This window comes from Hesperophylax consimilis, chromosome 11 (genome assembly GCF_061612785.1).
Source record: "Hesperophylax consimilis isolate HC1 chromosome 11, BYU_Hcon_1.0, whole genome shotgun sequence".
Lineage (NCBI taxonomy): Eukaryota > Metazoa > Arthropoda > Insecta > Trichoptera > Limnephilidae > Hesperophylax > Hesperophylax consimilis.
The window spans coordinates 25186476-25207328 of NC_142846.1; the positions used below are offsets into that span (position 1 = coordinate 25186476).

At 32.3% G+C, this 20853-nt stretch overlaps 1 protein-coding gene across 2 annotated transcripts in view; it reads right to left on the bottom strand.

Moving 5' to 3' along the window:
* LOC149419964 (metabotropic glutamate receptor 1-like) overlaps positions 1 to 20853 on the bottom strand; it is a 426820-nt gene that overhangs the window by 141163 nt on the left and 264804 nt on the right. For both annotated transcript variants that reach the window (XM_089637395.1, XM_089637394.1), the window contains exon 3: positions 18545 to 19356. In XM_089637395.1, coding sequence (XP_089493521.1) covers positions 18545 to 19024 — 480 coding nt within the window. In that variant the 5' untranslated portion in view covers positions 19025 to 19356. The remainder of the gene's footprint in view (positions 1 to 18544; positions 19357 to 20853) is intronic.

A 20853-nucleotide genomic window follows, 5' to 3' on the forward strand; every position in this document is an offset into this window, starting at 1 on the left:
TTTGGAAAAATTGAGACTTCTAGAATTTCGTTCGAATGAAGTAGTTGCGTACCACTAAATATTTTTTTTTATCTTTGAATTTGTTGTACGAGTATAAAGTTGATTCATTTTTTTTCATTCATTTCATTTCCTATATTTAAAAAATATATTGTATGGATTTCTATAGTACCAATATGAATAAATTGAATTGCTCGTCGTATTCATACGTAGCTGGAAATAAAACTGTTATTACAAACAAAGAATGTATCTGCAGGAGTTCCACAAGGTTCCATATTGGGACCTACACTATATATAATTTATGTAACTATAATGAAAAAACTTTTCTCTTTTGTTAAACATTTTGTATTTGCAGATGATACGGCATTGGTCATATCACATAAAGATCTAAAAATTGCAATTGAACTCATGCAAATTGACTTTAATCAACTTTGTAAATGGTCACATGATGCAGGACTATTAATAAATGCTAAAAAAACCAAAGTTATGCATATAAGATCACCTAATGCCAGATTTCAATTCAATCCTAATATTATTTCTCATAGTTTTAATTGCATCCATAAAAATATCCCGACTAATTGTAAATGTGAAAGCTTAGAATTAGTTACAGAATATGTCTATCTTGGTGTTACAGTAGATTGCTTTTTCAAATGGGACAAACATATTAAAAAAACCTGTAAAAGACTCAGATCAATTGCTGGCAGAATGTACACATTAAATTTTTTCCTATCAATTGAAACACTTAAAATAATTTATATGTCAATGGCAGAATCTATTATAAGATATGGATTAACCATATGGGGAAATACTAGTACAACCAATCTGAAACAAGTCCAAGTTGTACAAAACGCAATTGTAAAATTACTAGTCGTCCCTAATATTTTTAAACAGAGACATAATACACCGTTGCTGTTTCAGAGTGCCAAAATTTTACCTGTTAAGGCTATACTATGGCAAAAAATCATAATTCAGTATATATTTACCCGGCAGCATAAAGAAAAATTAGAACATAAATACAGTACTAGATTCACGCGCAATGACGGGTTAATAGTTCCGAAATTTAATAATAAATACGGACAGAGAACGTTTGAATACAACATACCGAAGATATTTAATTTATTACCTGACACTATAAAGCAATGTAAATCTATGAATAAGGTTAAATATATGGTGAAAAATTGGCTATCGGAAAAAAAATATTTATTTTAATATGTATGAAATATTGTATGAAAAAATTGTTAATTCTGTAGATATAAGATGTAAATTATAACTTTAAAAATGTATTTGAAACTAACTTTAAGCACCTGTTGACAAGCCAATTCAATCGGCTTAGCAGGACTTGTTTTTTGATATTATGTATTAACTATTTATTCAATAAAAAAAAAATAAAAAAAAAAAAAAAAAAAAAAATTATTATTATAATGATGTAAATTTTAATGAACTAATGAAATCAAGTTTTATACAAAAGTTTAAAGAGCTAAAATAAATAAACAAAACGCTTTATATTTGTACATAACATGAACTGTTTTAAAAAAACAAAGGAAAACATAAAATGGTAAAATCGTCCGGAGACAAAATTTATTAGTTATGACAGAGGTGATTTAAATAATAATTATTATCATTTAAATCAAAATAGTTTAAAAAATGATGGCACAATATGATTATATATTTAACGAAAAAGTGAGAATAATTAAATTTGTTTAAATCACAATTTCAATCAAAATCATGTACATATTTCCCAACCAAAGGTTGCTTCCTCAGAATCAAAGATATTAGAAAACAACTATTCTAGTATCTTTGGTTAGAATACAAATTTTACCTAGTATTTAAACTATCAAATATTTATTGTTTTAAACGGTTTATTATAGCAGAACTTTTTTATATTTGGTGGAAAGCAGTTTGATGTAAAATTTTACACAACCAATAAAAAACTATTTACTAAACCTCAATGTTCGTTCGTTAGTTGGGTAGGGCCATAAGTGTGGTTCCTAAAAAAAGACATTTACCTTTAGTGTAAGTAACATAGTATATCGTAACTAAGAAATTTAATTAAAAGTAACTATATTAATAAATTTGTGTTTATTTATGGAAAATATATGTGTAAGATTAATTGAAGTACAAAACAGTTTTTTTCTGATGCATTTGAAACTTTCGTTTCGCATTCCTGTGTTGTGTAGTTTAAAAGTTTCTTGCGCACGATGTTATCAAGATTATTAGGGGTTGAAGGCCTCCGTGGTCTAAGGGTAAGGTTCTCGAGTAGCAAGCCGGAGGTCGCGGGTTCAAATCCCGGTGTGCGCAAGTAAATTTTATTAAATTTTCTTAAAAGAAAGACAAACATTTCCGGGTTGCGAATAACCTGACAGTATTTGAAAATCTCTTACTACCACCACGGTAAGCGGAAAATGTTGCTTGTGTTGTGATGGAGGACTTAGCCAGCCGAGAAATTAAACAAACTACGCCTGGGTGGGACCCAAACGCGATATGAAGTCAACCACCAATCGATTAATGTGTGTTACTTGACAACTCACACATAAAAAATTTAAAGTATATTTGTGTCATATTTTAGATGGAAAAAATTCTCAGTATTGCCCTGGTATAAAGCCACCATTCAGAATTAAAAAGTTACTTGAAATGGGTTTGGCCGTATTTGTTGACTAGATCTGAAAAGACAGGTACTTACAGGTATTCCTTCTTTCAATTCCCCGTCTCTGTCCCCTCCTCACTACCTACAACCTCACAACCTACTCCAACTGGGGATGCCATAGTCTCACTGGCTCCAGACGGTTGGGTTCAGTTAGAACTCTTGTGCCGTATTACATAAAAAAAAATGTTTTTTTTTGCAAGTTGAACTACTTCTTACTAGTAAAGTGTATACCAATGCATAAATATATGGAAAAAATATGTAGTAAACATAACTCAAAACTTTTTATCCACTGGTGTTACTTAGCAAACCTAAAATTCGTAATATATCCCTACAGCGAAAAACATATTGGCTTATTGTGAATTCTCGTACATCGCTCCCGAAATTTTCAATTCAATGAATATTGATATAAAGGAATTGAGAACTTAGGATTACTGACTGGACGTGTTCTGAATTTGATATTTGAAGTAGCGTACGTGCGTTGTTAATATTTGAGTTATTAAAACATGAGTTTACAAATTTAGATTCAATAGTATTAAGTTTGAAGGATGAGTTTTACGTCAAATCAATCAATATTTTCGTAGAACCTTAAATATTTCAAATGTCTGTTAATGGTCGTACTGTATGTCGATAGATGGAATCATTTATTGTTATAATAATTCCTGATATAAAATACACCTTTACCTACAAGAAGAATATAAGAATGTTCACTTGTTTGTATTTAAATAAAGTACATTTTATCGGTATATTTTATTGCAATTCTGTAATACCCTAGTATTTATATAAAAGTTTAAAAGATAAAATTTTACCAGATTATATGTTAAGGCAATGCACTACGTCGTGTAATATTTGGAATCCAGCCGCCATCAATAACACTCCTTATGTAAATGGCGATAAGGCTTAAATTCCCGCTTAACACCATCCAGCTGTTTTGATTTAGGAAAGAAAAAAAACATGGCCAAAAAGTGCCTTTTTTATTTTGTGGATGTTCAGGCATAAATATTAAAAAAAATCCGATCATTTTATAAATAACTTAATTTGCCACATTATACAATAAAACCATAACCAAAAATGGGTTCGTAAGTAGGAAATTTTGAACTTTAAAGCAGTTTTCATAGGCCTTATAAATAATTTTTTTCTGGGCTTATAAAAAGATTTATGTTTAAAATACTCGAATGTTTTAAAGGCCAAGATGTATTATACTGGCGGTATTTATTTAATGCATCTGAAACATTTGCAGGCGACCAAATTTTCAAATCAAAAACACATGATTTTAGATTACCATGTATTGCATCGTCTTAAAAGGTGTTAGTATTGATAGTACAGTCCATGTCTATTCTACGAGAATCTTTTTAGGCTTCCTAAGACAAATTTACCGGCAACACAAAAAAATATTCAATGAACTCCCTTCAAATGTTAAGGAAGCCAAAAGTCTTTATGTCTCAACGTTGTAAGTCCAAATATTAGTTCGTAGGTAATAGAATATTTTTATAGTACTTTTAGAATATAGACATACACTAGATAATTTTTTTAAATTGCACAACTAAATAAAATTGAAAATTTAATATTGTGTTACAATCGTCACAACGCAACGTCTCGAATATTAAATACAAAAAAAAATAAAACAATAATGTGTTATTATGTTAAAAAATGTAATCATGTTAAAAAATGTAATTATGTTAAATTGTGTAAATGTAATTATGTTAAAAAAATATTGTTTTATGTTAAAAAATAAAACAATAATAATGTGTAAAGTGCTCTTTGATAATTTTTTAAATATATGTTGAATTTTTATTTTGTTTTGTGATTGAATGAATAAATCAAAGAATGAAATAGAATCTTGTAAATGGAAATTAACCCACTTCCCGATATCTGACTCGTTGTTGATGAAAATGTATTCTATCAATTTTGGGTGGCACACACCTACGCGGACCTAAATGCATTTCTCTGAAGTGGGATGACATTAAAATTAAAAAATAATATTTGAAACATACTATATATATTTTTTTTCTATCTAATTGGGATTTGACTTAGTTGTTAGCGCCTTAGCGGTGTTAAATAATAAAAGTGTCAGTCCCTGGAAAGAAAGATTCAGTTACTCACGAAAAAAAATCTTTAATATTTTATTTGTTCAATTTTTAAAATCACGTGACATATATCGTTTTATCATTTAAAATTACTCAAATTAGGAAATGATTGTTATTTTTAAGATCTAATACTATGCAAGTTTAATTTTATCATGACAGCTGTAACGTGCAAAGCCATTTTCAAACTGTTTGGCTAAACATAAATAAATAAAATTATTGAAATTAATAAAATACTTAGTTTTTACCACTTTTATTGTTTATAAATACCAACATGTTTCATGAGCAACGCTCACTTCTTCAGGGTTTTAATAATACTAATTATAAATAATAGACATAGACAATGGTGTCAATAGAGAAATAATACACAATTTTGCCATTGTCTATGTCTATTATTTTTTAATGAAAATTTTGCCATTGTCTATGTCTATTATTTTTTAATGACAATTTTGCCATTGTCTATGTCTATTATTTTTTAATGACACCATTGTCTATGTCTATTATTTCTCTATTGACACCATTGTCTATGTCTATTATTTCTCTATTGACACCATTGTCTATGTCTATTATTTATAATTAGTATTATTAAAGCCCTGAAGAAGTGAGCGTTGCTCATGAAACATGTTGGTATTTATAAACAATAAAAGTGGTAAAAACTAAGTATTTTATTAATTTCAATTAAAATGGTGCCACAAAATAAGTTTGCTGTGTTAGAAGAAGAAATAAAATTATTCTTGAATTTAATAGCACGCCTTATTAAAAAAAATAACTTTTCAGATAAGATATAAATATAAAATATAATGAGAAGTAAGCAGATCCGACATACAAGTATAAATGAGATTTGCGTGCGGTTTGAGCGCATTTTAGTTTAACGAACATCAGCCACAACTCACGGCAGAACCTTCTTCCTTTCCGTTTCCTGCTGCCATTACACTCACAGATACAGAATTACAAGACATTTACAGATACGAAATAAGGCTGTATCTACGGTTATAGTGGTTTCTATAAATGACGATTTAACCGTCGGTGTTTTGTAGAAAGGTCGAATAAACCACTTTTAGGTTTTTATACTATGTTGTTAATGAAAAATTAATTTAAATAAAGTTGATTCTTAATGAGCTCTTTACATTTTACACTGATAAAAAATTCACCTACAAGAAGAAAGTAAGGAATTCAAGTACACATCTTGAAAAAATATTATATGTAAACCCTTTCTCACCATGATGTATATAAGCATATGTACGTACATAATACTATTTATACATTCAAATTAATAATGAGCATTGATTTTCCATCAATTATTTTTGACTTTGCTTGTTTCTTAAATTTATTTTTGTACAAATTGCAAGTGCGCCCCGCTATTGAATTTGTTACCACTTTTTTATGTAAATAACGCACAATGGTTCCAACTGCTCACAACCGTCTGGAGCCAAGGAGACTAAGGCATCCCCAAAATTAATTGTGTAAGGCTGAAGGAAGTTGGGAGGGGGAGGAGATGGGAAAGGAGAAGGGGCGAAATGCATAACTCTTCAGATCTGGTCACCAGACACAGGTAAAGCAATTGCAACGTTTCAATTCTGAATTGTGGTCTTAGATCAGGGCGATATAGAGAATACCCCCCACTCTGGAACTTGCCGCAAGGGTACTACAATTTTAGTGAATAAACTGCGAAACAACACAATTTTTTCAAATAAAGTTTACTTGTGCGCGCCGGGTTAGAATCCGCGACCTTCGGTTTGCTAGTCGAGAGCCTTACCCCTCGAGCACGGAGGCCAGTTAGAGCCTCTGTCTAGATACCTGAAAAACACCGCTAAACAAACTCTCGGAAGAAAGCGGGTAAACCTTTTGATGGATACCTTTATCTTAAGACCTGGTGGAATCATTTCTTTGAAACATCTACATCACGTGGGGAAGGTATGTTGGTTCTCCAGGTAGTTTAATGGAAGGTGAACAGAAGTACTAGCGCCATTTATTCCTGCGGTATCGGTACACTGCCGGAAGATGCATGATAAAAAACGTTCCTAACATTTTCAGCATCAGAATGGGTGGTTTTTTGATTCGCGTTTGTTTTTTTTTATCTTTCTTATATTGGCGGTCTCTTGGAGCCCCAAATTCATTCAGTCATTTCCTTTAAGATCCTTCTCAAATTATTATGTTCTCCTGCGCATAAAAAACAGATCTTAATCTAGGTTCCACGTCCCTCTGTAAATTGAGATAGGTAATGTGACCTCCTAGTACATGGGAATCTTCAAGGCACAAGTTCACTCCCTCCTTTAATAAAAAAAACCCCTCCTTAAAGCAACTCAATCGATAAAACCGTTGCAATAGTTAATAATTGAAGAAAGGAATCGCGCAAATAATTGTAACTCCTATAAAATGATAATTTGGCATTTATGCACTTTCTACAAAGCATCGAAAATGTTATGAAACATTTACTGTGTTTGCTAGGCTTCGTTATATGAGCCCATTTCGGTGGGGCAAGTTTTGCTCTGTTAAATTGTAGGGCATCTTACAGATACGAGATAACCGATGAGCTACGCTACTCAGATTTCAAATGCTGTGCATACATAGAAAAAAATTGACTTTATGTGTATATTTAAAAAAAAATTTAATCAAAATAATACGTGCTTAATTTTATTGAAGGACATGTGCAAAATATCCACATTTTTTGTGAGGCAGGTAATTATTTAACCTATAAGTCTTCCCAGAAGCATCAGCATTGCTAAGATGGTTCCACGCCTGGGGAGAATGAGAAGCCTGTGAATTTATCCGGAACATAGAATCCTATTTCAACCAAAATGTGTTGAATTTATAAGAAACTTTCTTTGTCTGTACATCACAGGCGAACAAATAAGAAGTTCAATCGAGGACTATTTGCCAATCATCCAAATTACACATTAAACCATAGACCAACCTAAACACCTATGTGAGTTAAAGGTGCGATACTATATCAAAGAAGAACGCGTATAAAGTTAGTAACAAGTATTTTAAAAATCCGTTAAAACTGAAAATTAAAAATCGAAATTTTGATAGTTCTATTAAATCAGGAACGTAATGAATTGGTTTCGGCTAGCTCGGCCCGTCACGGTGCAGAAGATATAACGCAGTTATGCTCAGTTGAAGCAGTTGAGGCTCTTGTGCGATATTCACATAAAAAGATATAAATTAAAAAAATCACGTTCATCACAAAAAATTCATATCATATTGTGTTACATTATTGGGAACATACTGAAAATGCATTCGAAAGCAGGTAAAAAATAAGGAGCAAGTTCAAGGTGGAATTATGCTTTTAAAACATCAAAAGAAAATATTATCCGCAATTATTTTTTACCAGTTTATGACTATGTTCTCGAGAACCCAACAGAACGGCGGATCTTTTGAACTGCGAACCGCTATCTGAGTTTACTACCGCGAATAGCGAAAAACATGGAGAAAAATTGTTACTTTAAAATAAAGCTGAATATTTTGCTTAAATCCGTTTACCTGTTATGTAGGTAGGGTTCAAGGGATTAGCGTTGACATACCGAATACTAGGGATTCTTTGTTCCAGATCGTTAAATATGGTTAAGTAACCATGTAATGGAGTCAATATTCCTACGAATTTCCCCGAGCAGGTAATATCTACGGAATAGTTATGGAATAGGTGCTATAAATAATGTTATTGTGATTTTTTAAGTCTTTTGTCTGTCAACCTAACGGTGGCTTTTAGTTTTCCGTGGCGTCGAAAGATTGACAGAACAAACAAATCTGAATCAATGAATAGAATGTTCGAAAGCAACTGTTTTAATTTAACTTTTTATAAATTATTCACAAAAATATTTTAATAATTTGTGTTATAATATTATTGTATGCACTTACCAAATTGCAAAACTTCAAATACACTTTGTTCTTATTATAACACAGGTACCTAATACGTGGGGTGGTAATTATTTGAAGTATGCCAATCTTATGATTTATAACTTCTTAAAAAAAACAACGTTTATCGTGAATAATTATAAAACTTGTTCGTAAAGGATGAAAACAATGTACTGATTATGTATACAATACAAAATTCCCAAATAAACCAGAAATCAATCCAGCAATCATAATAATGAATGATAAAAATTCAAAATATTAATTTTGTTTGTGTTTATAACTCTTAATGAATGAGCTTTGAACTCAGATTTGCTTTGAATTAAAGAGTCTGTAGTAAGCGTTCAAAAAGGAGAAAAATATGGTTTGAAATGAGGATAACATGTTTATACGAATGTTAGAAGATAATTAAGGCGATGCACTACGTCGTGTAATCTTTTAAATACAGCCGCTATCAATAACACCCCTTATATAGATGGCGATATGGTTTAAATTCCCGCTTAACACCATCCGCCTGTTTTGATTTATGCATGAATAAAACATGGCCAAAAAGTGCCTTTTATTTTATTTTGTGGATGTTAAGGCATAAATATTTAATTTTGCCACATTATACAATAAATTCATAACCGAAAATGGGTTCTTAAGTAGGAGATTATGAACTTTTAAGCGGTTTTCATAGGCCTTATACATTATTTTTTTCTGGGCTTATAAAAAGATTTATCTAAAAAATACTCAATTATTTCAAAGGCCAAGATGTATTCTACTCGCAATATTTAATTAAAGCCTCTGAAACATTTCTAGGCGACCAAATTTTCAAGCCAAAACACATGATTTTGCATTACTACGAAGTGCATCGCCTTAAGCGAAAACTGTGAAAATATTTAATAAAATACGACTCTTTTAAGATGGAGCAAAAATCTTAGGACAAATGCCGATGTTACATTTAAATATACACTGTGATTTTTTTCATACCTTTAAAATGTTAAATAACAGTTTAAAATAATGTTTTTAATAATTTTCGGAGAATACATTGCGATTTTTTTCTATTAAGGGAAATTCATATAATTACGGTTTCGGCTCGACGAATATACAGATATTATCTTCAAAAACAATATATATTTTTTAAAAGAACTTAAAAAGTTAAATTATTCAAGAGAAATATTTTATAATTCGTTTGAAATTCAGAATGGGCGATCAATATATTGTTACTGTAATGTTTATTATGAACCATACTATAATCTAATGAATACATGAGAATATTTCAATCTTCTAAATGCCGCTTACCGGATTAAACCTTCAAACTTTAAATGTGTTTTTTTGAACAATTATAAAATTTCGATGGAAAATCCAAAGCTATCCTTTGTTTTGTAATAATATTCAGTAAAGGGGTAATTAAAAAAATTATTCCACAAATGTACACGTCATATACATAATTTAAATGTAATGGTAATACCGATCAATGTGAGACTAAATCCTGGGGTTGTAATTAGAAAGTAATTTACTCAGTCCACATAACTTGTTCGCAAAATTTGATAACAATAACATTGCAATAATATTTATTATGTTTGACAACTTTGTAAAAAACGGTGTTTCCAACACAATACAATACATTTTTATTTCGTTTTAATTAACGTGATACTAATATTAAACATAGTGCAGCTTCTTCGTCTTTGTGTACATAATTGCCGTATAAAATTATATGGTAATTTTTTAAAGAATATTTAAAAGTCAAATAAATGGTTTAACTAGATTTGACTTTGTAGAATAAATATTGAAATTTTATTTTGTATAATGAATAAAATTGAACGAAACCTTTGATTCAGTCTAATACTGGAGCGTATAAATATCTGTTTTCAAATTGATTTGTATCTAATGGTTGATGTGTGGGCTAATTTGAAAGGAAACTGACGAATTACAACTTTATAGTTTTGAACTTGTAGAATGTATTGAGTAATAAATACTATATTATTGTATATTTGTAGTATGTATTGAGTATAATATTATTTACAATCAAAGTTTGTGCCTTTCATTTTGTTTTGTGTGGTATATTATGATGGAGTTAGGTATAAACAATAATTTTCCGAGAATTGACGTGTATAATTCAAATTTTGATAGAATCAACGTGACTTTATATATATATATTTTTAATAAGACACATATAAATAAATCTTAATACAAAGTTACTGAATACCTCCTCGAAGTTGTGAATTTTAAAAACTCGAAATAAAATTAATACAACAATTAACATAACACAGCATTTATTTATAATTAATTAAATACTACTCGCGAAATATAAACCGCGTGAACAGAATATCTCCGTGAAGGATTGAGTTAATAAATCCTCTCACTAGATACGACTGGAGATGTCACGTTATACAAGCGCCTAGTCTCCAGATGTTTGTAGCAACCATCCCCCTGACGGAAGGTTGCCAACCTCGCGTAAAGTACCTATCTGTTAAGGGTGAGATGCAGTCCTACCTTCTTCCAGTTCAAATAGTTAATTTAATTCCCTACCAGAAGCGCAGAATCGCAAAGCTATGTTTGAATTGCCGGTGCAGCTAAATTCGATTCAGTAAACATTTTCTGAGGTGGTGGATTTAAAGAAATGCCTGGTTAGATGCACAATTCAATCTGTAATCGTAAATACTGGGTAATCAACCATTAATATCCAGTTCTGAACAGTGACGATTAGTGGTCTAAATAATTTGGAGTTCAGCATTAATGCGACATAAAAATAAAGAAAATCAACTTTTTATAAGCAGCTTTTTTTCTTCATAGAAAGTATGGAGGTACGTTAATTTAAATAATGCAAATCTAGAAAACCGTTTGGAAGAGAATTAGCATAAATATTTGATTAAGAAGTTTAAAAGTTTTAGGAAATAAATGTCAATAAGTGCCTACTGCAATGGCGACTTGAAATATATAGTCCATTGACTAATACATTTGTGGCTTGGTAACATGTATAAAAAGTGGCATTGAATAAAGAAATTTCAGAAACGAAAATAACAGTAAACCTACTTAAGGTTAACCCGCAGTTTCCAACCTGTTACCTCTGAGCCCGGAAGCACGATTTCTTGTTACCACTCTGCCACTCTCTGAACTATTAAAAATATCTACGTAATTTACAAATTCGTTTAGAAATACAATCGGTTAGGCAGATAAGGAACTAATGTTGTACCATTTTTCATCAAATTTCCGACGATATTAAAACAGTAACACGTTTTACTCTATTTCTAAATATTTTATTATGAGAAAGAGTCGTTTGTACAGCGCATTACTGTCCACGACAGTTTGGTAGTATAATAGTATATTCTTAATACATTACAAAATAATACGATTCGGATCAATAGGCTATCGATTCTCTAATCCAGGCCGCTCGCAATTGCTGTCGAAAGTACATACATTAGTCGAAATTCTTATTCTTGAGTCTCGTCAAAAGTACATAATTCCATACGCCAAACGTCAAAAGTCATTCCAATCGAACAACGCAATGAGTGGGTCGAACCACTCGAGTGGAATGACTTCGTCGAGAATCGAGGCCCTGATCTGCATTTGTCCTAATCTTTACTAAAATGAAATTTTTTACAATTTATTTTCCTACTGTAACGTTTTACAACTATCAAAAAATTCATAGTTTCGGACGGAGAAGAGAAGCAACCAGTACCTCAAGTCTTTTTGCAAAATGATATTTTTGTCTTACCAGATAATATGTTTATACATTTATACAAATTGTATATATCTATTATATGTAGTTTCCCCAGAATATATATGTACTTATATTCAGAGACATGTTGTTCCTCTCTCTAATGTTATAATAAATAATATAAAGAATAAAATCGATAATATTTTTTAGTTTTGACTTAAATAAGCGTTGACAATAAATACAAGTCAAACGAGGCTTTCCTGTAAATAAAAAGAGTGCTATGACTTTTGAAAATGAAACTTTTCAAAGAAAAAAAACAATATTCGCAAGCTATTAAAGACGAGCTAGAAAAATATCAAAATGCACCATTTCCTTGCCAAGCGAATAAAATTAATTTTAGTACGTTACAAGCATTTTATAATTTTAAAAATACCGTAAAATCGAGGTAAGTTCGTTGAGTACCTAGCAAATCTGCTACGGATTTGATGACTTTTTAAGAATTAATGTAAATTTCATGAAAATGAAAACAAAATCAAGGATTAAATTGTTCCATTCAATAAAAAAAATTTGACACATTATCATGGCCCATGAGTCAGTTTAAAAAACAAAACAAAGCTTGTTTGAAATAGATTTTGTCGAGGAATATTTAAATTATTACGTTTAGTACTCTTTGAAAACAATGCGACTTGTTTGTCGTTTTCATAATGGTGAGTTTGTCACGAAAACGAGTTGTTATCGTTATTTCCCTATCACGTTTAACGAAATGTTTGCTAGTGACAGGAGTGCTAATCAACTATTGTTTCTTTGACACATTTTACAAGCGGGGAAAAATGATAAACCGATTAATAATGATGTGTTTTGTTCGCCAATTTAAAATAAAATTCTGACAGCGAAGTGCATAATCGAAATACACGTTCACCTATATGATGATGTAAAAAATATTCATTGCAATATAATACATGACCTAGTTTTTAATCTATAAAAATGACAACTGTAACATTATCGTTTAAGGGACATTTTTCTTGAAATAGAAGCTTTAAACCTGAGCCTTATTGTGGAACAGACTTTTTCATAGAACGATACAACATGCTCTTAAAAGGGAATAAGTAGGTACCCGCTGTGAGTACATATCCCACCGGGCTATCGACTGCAAATTGGAGGTTTTAAAGACCTAAGGCCCTTCGCACACGGTGATATTTACAAAATAAGTGACTGTGACGCAATCAAAAGTAGCCTACCGATATGCTACTCTGTAAAGCAGGCTTCCGTACACGGGGTTCACCAAATTATAATACTCGATAATTTTAATTAACATGAATATGAATTAATATGATGTCAAGCATCTCTAGCGACGAAGACATTAATCTTGTTCTTCTTTATATTTAAAAGAAAATCACGATGTATGGCATTCATACCCGCCTAAGAACTACACAAAAATGATACAAAATAGACTTTTCTTTCCAACCTCAATCCATGATTGATAAATCCGTTCTCACGTATTTCGATAAATTGCAGTTATATAAACAAGGATATTTTCCGCCTCCAAAAAAAAATTATATTCAAATCATGTTCGAACTTCGTTTCTGTCAAACGAGTAGTAGATGCAAATACACGCGTATCGTGCTACCAGCACCGTCCGTAGCATGCAACTGACGTCAAAACCGGTAGTCGGGGACGCATCGCTTACGAACAATTGCAAAATAGTATGGTGGATTTTCACGAGCGGCGCGTATGCAACGCGCACAAAATTCGAGACACATATAAGTAGACATCGGATTATATGCACTAACAAAGTGCCAAAATATGCATGCAAATATGCACTAAAAAAGGCCGAAATATGCACTAAAAACTCTTGATTTGCCCAAAATATGCACAATGCAAAATCAAAAACCATTTATATATTTATATATTTTAATTAAAGACCGTACAAAAACAGCGAAATATTCTTAAAATTATGCATAGTTTTTGTGGCAATATACAACTAAGTATTTTTACAAATTTTGGAGCTCAAATTTGTGACGTTTGTCACCCAGTATTAATTTGTACGCCGAAAACGACCTCTCTACGTCAACTGACGTCATTGGACAGAATTTAAAATTTGGCGCCATTTCTGGAGATATCTGTTTAGGCAGGGTATGACCTGTGCCGTTGATGTAGGCATTAATGTTCTTCATATCTTCAAGACTCGGGTTTTTAAGCAAAATAGAGTCTAACTTCTTACGAATCTTTTCTGATATTGAATTAGGAAGGGCGTTGGCGAGTTCGATCATTGTTTCCAGTATTTCTGTTGCTTTAATTAGAGGAAGGTTTTTTGTTTCCAATTTTTTATGGTATCTGGTAACTTGTGGAAATGTGTTGAGATGTGGGCGATATTCTGTTTAATGGATGCGTCTTCAAATACTAGCTTGCTTGAATGAATTGCAATGGCCTCAGAACTGTCAAATTGCCCAACTACCTACTTGTTTTACGGCCTCAAAATTATCAGCATAGAATAATACTGCCTTTAGCCAAGTACCCCATCGTGTAAATTATGGGTTCTGGCGGCAATGCTAGATTTGGCAATTGCTCTTTACAAGACTGCACACGCGACGGTGCTTTTAAAACCACTTTTTTGTAGAGGAAATCAATTTATTAACATTCCCATACTCTTGCCGTATCTCTTCTGCAAGGCGATGAAACCCGTGAGCTAAGCAGGTAATGTGTAGTAAATTTGGATAAAAAGTTTGCAAGGCTTGGCCAGCTTTCACCATGTATGGCCTCCGCGCTCGTGCCCTACGCGTCATCGTCACCTAGCTCCCTAAACGTAGATGATACCTCCCGCTATTAAACGAAATATGCACGATTTGGGAAAAAAGGCTGAAATATGCATTAACGTCGTAATTATAGACTTATATGCATTTGCATATGCAAATATGCAAATGCATATAATCCGATGTCTACATATAAGTATCTCCGTATATGAATGGCCTTATTGTTTAATAGTTAAAAAATGTAGTTTAATGTGTGATTTTGATTATAAATCCGTGTGAGTTGCACGTAAAAATTTTACAGTAAAAACTGTTTTGATTTTATGCATATTTTGTTTATATATACTATAATCCGCCGCCTCCACTAATTGGAGGCTTGCCCGGTTCTAAGGGTGACGCATTAGTGAGAGAGCAATGTACTCGTAACATAAGTTGTAACATTATTAAGAGCGAACGAATTAAATATAAATTTTCTTGTTGGTTTTAGGGGCATATCTGGTCCAAAGCCAAAACAAATATTGCTTAATAATGTCTTTGAGCTTTATTTAAGATGAAAAGGGAAAGGGTCCATTTTATTTGGGTTTATTTGAGATGACAACCTTCCTTTCGGCGACGAGGGCGAAGTCACAGTATTTTAGTAACTACGTGGAAATGTTTTAGTTTGACCAGATTATCCTTTCAATCAATCAGCAAATTTAATATAATTTCATCAAGACACCTGTCAGGTGGACAGGTTTGCTTATTGTCGTATTAAATAACAAGGAGTAGGTGAAATCAAACATATTACAATGATTGATTACCTATAATTTCTAATTTTTTTAATTTGGAGAATACATTTGGAAAAGTTTAGTGTGAAGAGTGTTGGTAGAGGAATGAGTTATGAAAAAGTACGATTCGAACTTTCTAGAAACATCCAAAATGGCTAAAACAATTTTCTTCCACGTATTTTTTCTGAACGATGGTTCTATTACTCTTACAGTACCACTCGTACATTTTCGTACAGTATATACCTGTGGTGGGTTCTAAACCGGTGACATCTAGTTAGGGAGTAAAAGAACTTGGCGCTCTTCCCAGAGATGCCTCTTCTTCTGAAATCTTCTCCGTAGACGGAGGAAGATTACTATAGAATTTAATAAATATGCACTATCAAATAGAAAATATATGCACAGATAAAAGCAGGAATATGCGATTAAAAGTGGTTTTCTGGATTATTAGGGGAGTGGTCAGCAAAATTCTCGACTGAAAAACAAAAAAAATGTTATTGAAGTTGACTTTCCGGTTCCTAATAGATCTGTTTGTTGGAAAAGACAAGAATATTGAGCACTGATAATTTGAACAACTCCTATTTTGAATAATTTTATACCCATTAGGCACTCATATTGAAAACACACTCATATATGCACTAACGCTCATATATGACTAAAAAAGCCATATGACTAAATATGTACTAACGACTAAAAAATCTCAAGTATGCACTAGCGACTAAAAAAGTTTAAATATGCATTAACGACTAAAAATTCTCATATATGAACTAACCATTAAATGGTTCAAATATTCACCAATGACTACAAAATCTTAATTATGCACTATCGACTAAAAAAGCTGAAATATCCATTAACGCCTAAAAAATCTCAAATACGCACTATCGACTAAAAAGATTCATATATTTACTAACCATTAAAAAGGTTCATATATACAATAACGATTTAAAAGGCTCAAATATTTAATAACGATTTAAAAGGCTCAAACATGCACTAATGACTAAAAAGCCTCAAATATGCACTAACGACTAAAAAGACTAATATATTCACTAATGATTAAAAATACTCAAATTTGTACTAACGATTAAAAAAAGCTCAAATATTCACTAACGATTAAAAAGTCTCTAATATGCACTAACGACTAAAAAGTCTCAAATTTGTCTACGGCCAAAAAAGACACATTAACATATGCACATTAGGCATAATGTGCAAATGCATATGATCTGATGTCTAATAAATAATCACTAACGGCAAGATCTTCACAAATATGAAATATATCTATACAGGTGTTTTTTTTTGCTGTCTAAGTATAAATGCTATCCAAATGAATGCAGAATTCAAAAATAAATAAATACCAAACGAGGCGAGACTAGGGTAGTCCACTAGGGAATTCTTATCCCTGACACCAACCTTAATGTATTACAGATTGACTTGGAATTGGCAGTGAAAGACAAATGTAGACTAAATACAATAGAAATTAGATCCCTGAGGTGTAGTCGGGTTAAATATAACTTGTGTCAGAGTTACGAATGATGAGTTTCGCAATTTATTGACTGTTATAGAAAAAATATGTGTGATTGCATATTTAATTTAATTTTGTATTTTTTTGGAAATAAACAGTACATAGATAAAGTGGGTGGAAAACAGTTTACAAGGTTTTTGAAACAATTACAAGGATTGGTACCAAAGACCTATTGTCTCGAAATATCTGGTAAATGATTTTATTTTTGATGGCCTCCGTGGTCGAGGGGTAAGGCTCTCGACTAGCAATTCGAAGGTCATGGGTTCAAATCCCGGAGCGCGCAAGTAAATTTCACAATTTATTCATTCAAAATAATATACAGTACACTTGCGGCACGTTAAAGAGTGGAAGATACTCCCAGTATCGCCCTGAAGACCATAAATCAGAATTTATACGTTGTTTGAAATGGCTTTAGCCGTGTTTGGTGAAACCAAAAATTTAACTATCTGCATTGATAGGTACACCAACACCTTTCTCTTTCCTATCTCCTTCCCCTTCTCACTACCTTCAGCCTCACAATATAACCAATTGGGGATGCCATAGTCTCACTTGCTCCAGACGGTTAAGAGCAGTTGGGACTCTTGTGCGGTATTCACATTAAAAATATATATATATATTTTACCGGGCGGGGTTAATACACGCTAGGGAATGATTCCAGGTAAATATGCAGAATTAATATATAAAGAAAGTTGTGTATAAAAAGTGCTTGTGTGCGTATGTGAAGGTGTATCTTGTATGTGAACGTTTATCTTGTATGTGAACGTGTATCTTATATGTGAACGATTATCTTGTATTTGAACGGGTATAGTGTATGTGTACCTATATTTATAAGAATCAAAAAAATATTGCGGTAGTTGCATCAGGGCTGTGGAAAATGAAATGCATTTTTTTTACATTGGTTCCACATGGAGGAGTCATCTATGTAATCTTTGGGGATGCTGGAGAAAAAAGAGAGGAGGTTTTAGGAAGGAAAACGAATCTTGGGGACACTCACAATGCGGTGAAAGGCGATGGGTCGAGATAGCACAGCTGAAGAGTTGAAAAAAAAGGTCTCCCACAACCGGCCTCTCCCAATATAGGAGGGCAGACGCATCCGACGCCCAGTATGGACGAGCTACACCTCATGAATGCGGGCACTCCTGCTAAGTCACCAAATCTAGCGAATAACTGGGGGTGACATCTTCTATGGCAGAGATTTTGGTTATCCAGTGAATGATTCATGGGTCAGCGGTATTCTTACCCGCCTCCTAAAACAACGTGTAATGCTATCACAAAAAAAAAATATATTTTTACTGACCTTAGCTTCTGGGACGCAAGTGATGGGCACCTCTTTAGCTGGTGTTATGGAGTCTCTGATTAACTCCAGGGTTTGCTGCAGAGCTACAGGAGCATACCAACACGAGTCCCTGATCTCCGCCCCAAGAGTTATATTCGGCAACAATTTCGGGTCACTGTTTATCCGATCCAAGATCTGAAACGTAACCTCTGTCCTCTGGATCCCATACACCTCCCTGATTTCCCCACACTCCAAAAAGTGAGGAGTTCCAGACTTCTTCTGGCGCGGCTGATGATGGATTGAGTACAGTGCTCCGATGATGAAATCTCCTCGATATAATGCTGACGTCCTCTCGTGGCGCTCTGTGCTCTGTTGCTCTGACATCTTTACTGTTAGAAGAATGAAGACGAACGCGAAACAACATTTCAAAAGAAGTTTTTTCGGTTGTTGATTTCCCCATTCGACCATCTTCACGAAGGCATGTTTTGCGCTGCTTAACATGCATAATATTTACTGATTCATTTTTGATCAATTCAGTCAATTTTGGTTTGCACTTATAGGGTACACCACACTCGTAATATCTTTGAATGTAGTGAAGATGCGACGATGTTTTATAACTCGTTCTGTAGAGGATTCCAGTTGCACGATTCGAAATGAATTAAACTTTGAGAGACTATCCTCATTTTTAACTATTTAAATCACACTAACATTTTTTTATTTATATTATGAACTTTATTACAGTTTTTATTTATTTTTGTAGTGACTTGTTTTTTCCACTCAAACTTTTAAACTTTTTTTGGTTTTTTCAATGATGAGATTGTTGATTAGATTAGCTGAAACAAAAGAGAAACGTTATATTAGTGATGTGATTTTAAATTTAAGTAGGTAAACAAGGTTTTTGACCTTCAAAATAGGACATAATAATAATTATTGCGACACGTCACAGAATCCATTATTGGAAACATTTGCAGCATGTTTTAATGAATATATTAAAAAGTATTGAAGACCTAAATAAAAAGACCGGTCAGTGGCTAAATCGGCATCGCATCTGGGTCCCATCCAGACGTCGTGAGTTCAATTCCCTTGCTAGCTAAGTCTTCCGTCACGACACAAAAAAACGTTTCCGTTTACTGTGGTGGTAGTAGGATATTTTCAAATATTGTCAGGTTAAACCATTTCGAATCTGGAAAAGTTCGTCTTTCTTAAAAAATAATAATAAAAGAGCCTACATATGTCCATATTTTGGAACAATCTTGTACACCTTTTGTTATAAATTCAGTTATACACGTAAATACGTTTTTTTCACATGCGGCAAACACTTTGTGGATATGTATGTAATTATAATAAAATAAATTTGTTTTTAATACCACTTTCTTGTATATATTAATGAAGATTCAGAGTGAAAATATGTGCAATTAAGTGGAATTAATATCAAAGTTTTTTATTCTAATTACTATACATATTTATGTCGTAAAATAATCGATTTTTAAAATAATAGACTTTACTGTTTTAAGCCATGAACTCCTATTAACAATTGAGATCGAAAACACTTCGTATTCTAATTGCTGTCTGATCTCTCATCTGGGAGTTGATAAAGAACACGTCGGTTCTTTCGGATTTCTAATGGTTTTTAAAATGACGAGAATATTTTCAAAATAATGTAAAAAGTAAATGGCGTGGAAATGACGCTAAACAAAACGCACAGAAACCAATTCAACGCGTAACGGCTTAGAGAAATATGGGAAATTCCTATACATACGATTTACATTCATGACGTGAGAAAATAACACGTGAAGCAGTATTATGGGTTTACTAGTTGAAAGCTTGTCAAAAATTATTGACGAAATAATAATCTTATTCGTACGAGACACTTTGTCACTGGAAACCCAATAAAGATATATGAATTTTAACCAAATTGATATTTTTTAAAGTTTTTTAAATAAATAATGAAAAGTGTTTTAAAACGCCCTTTCTAAATTAAAAAAAAATTAAAGTTCCAGAAGATCCTTTCGTTGTCGTGTAGTAATAAACCATACCCAATTGTAGGAACTTTTTTTTCAAAAATAGACAGAAAGTTTTCTAGAACACGAAGAATGTGATAATATTTAAATTGCTTCTATTATTATGATAAGCCGACAATATTGCTTGTGCAATGGATGAAGGATTTAGTTAGCAGAGTAATTGAACCCGCGACGCCTGCGGGAAACCAGATGCATTGGATCGCTCAAATAACCTACTGATTAAAATATCCATGTCAATCAATGAGAATTCTAATTCAAAACTTATAAATGTGAAAAAAATTATTTCGAATGTTAATGATGTAAGTTGGT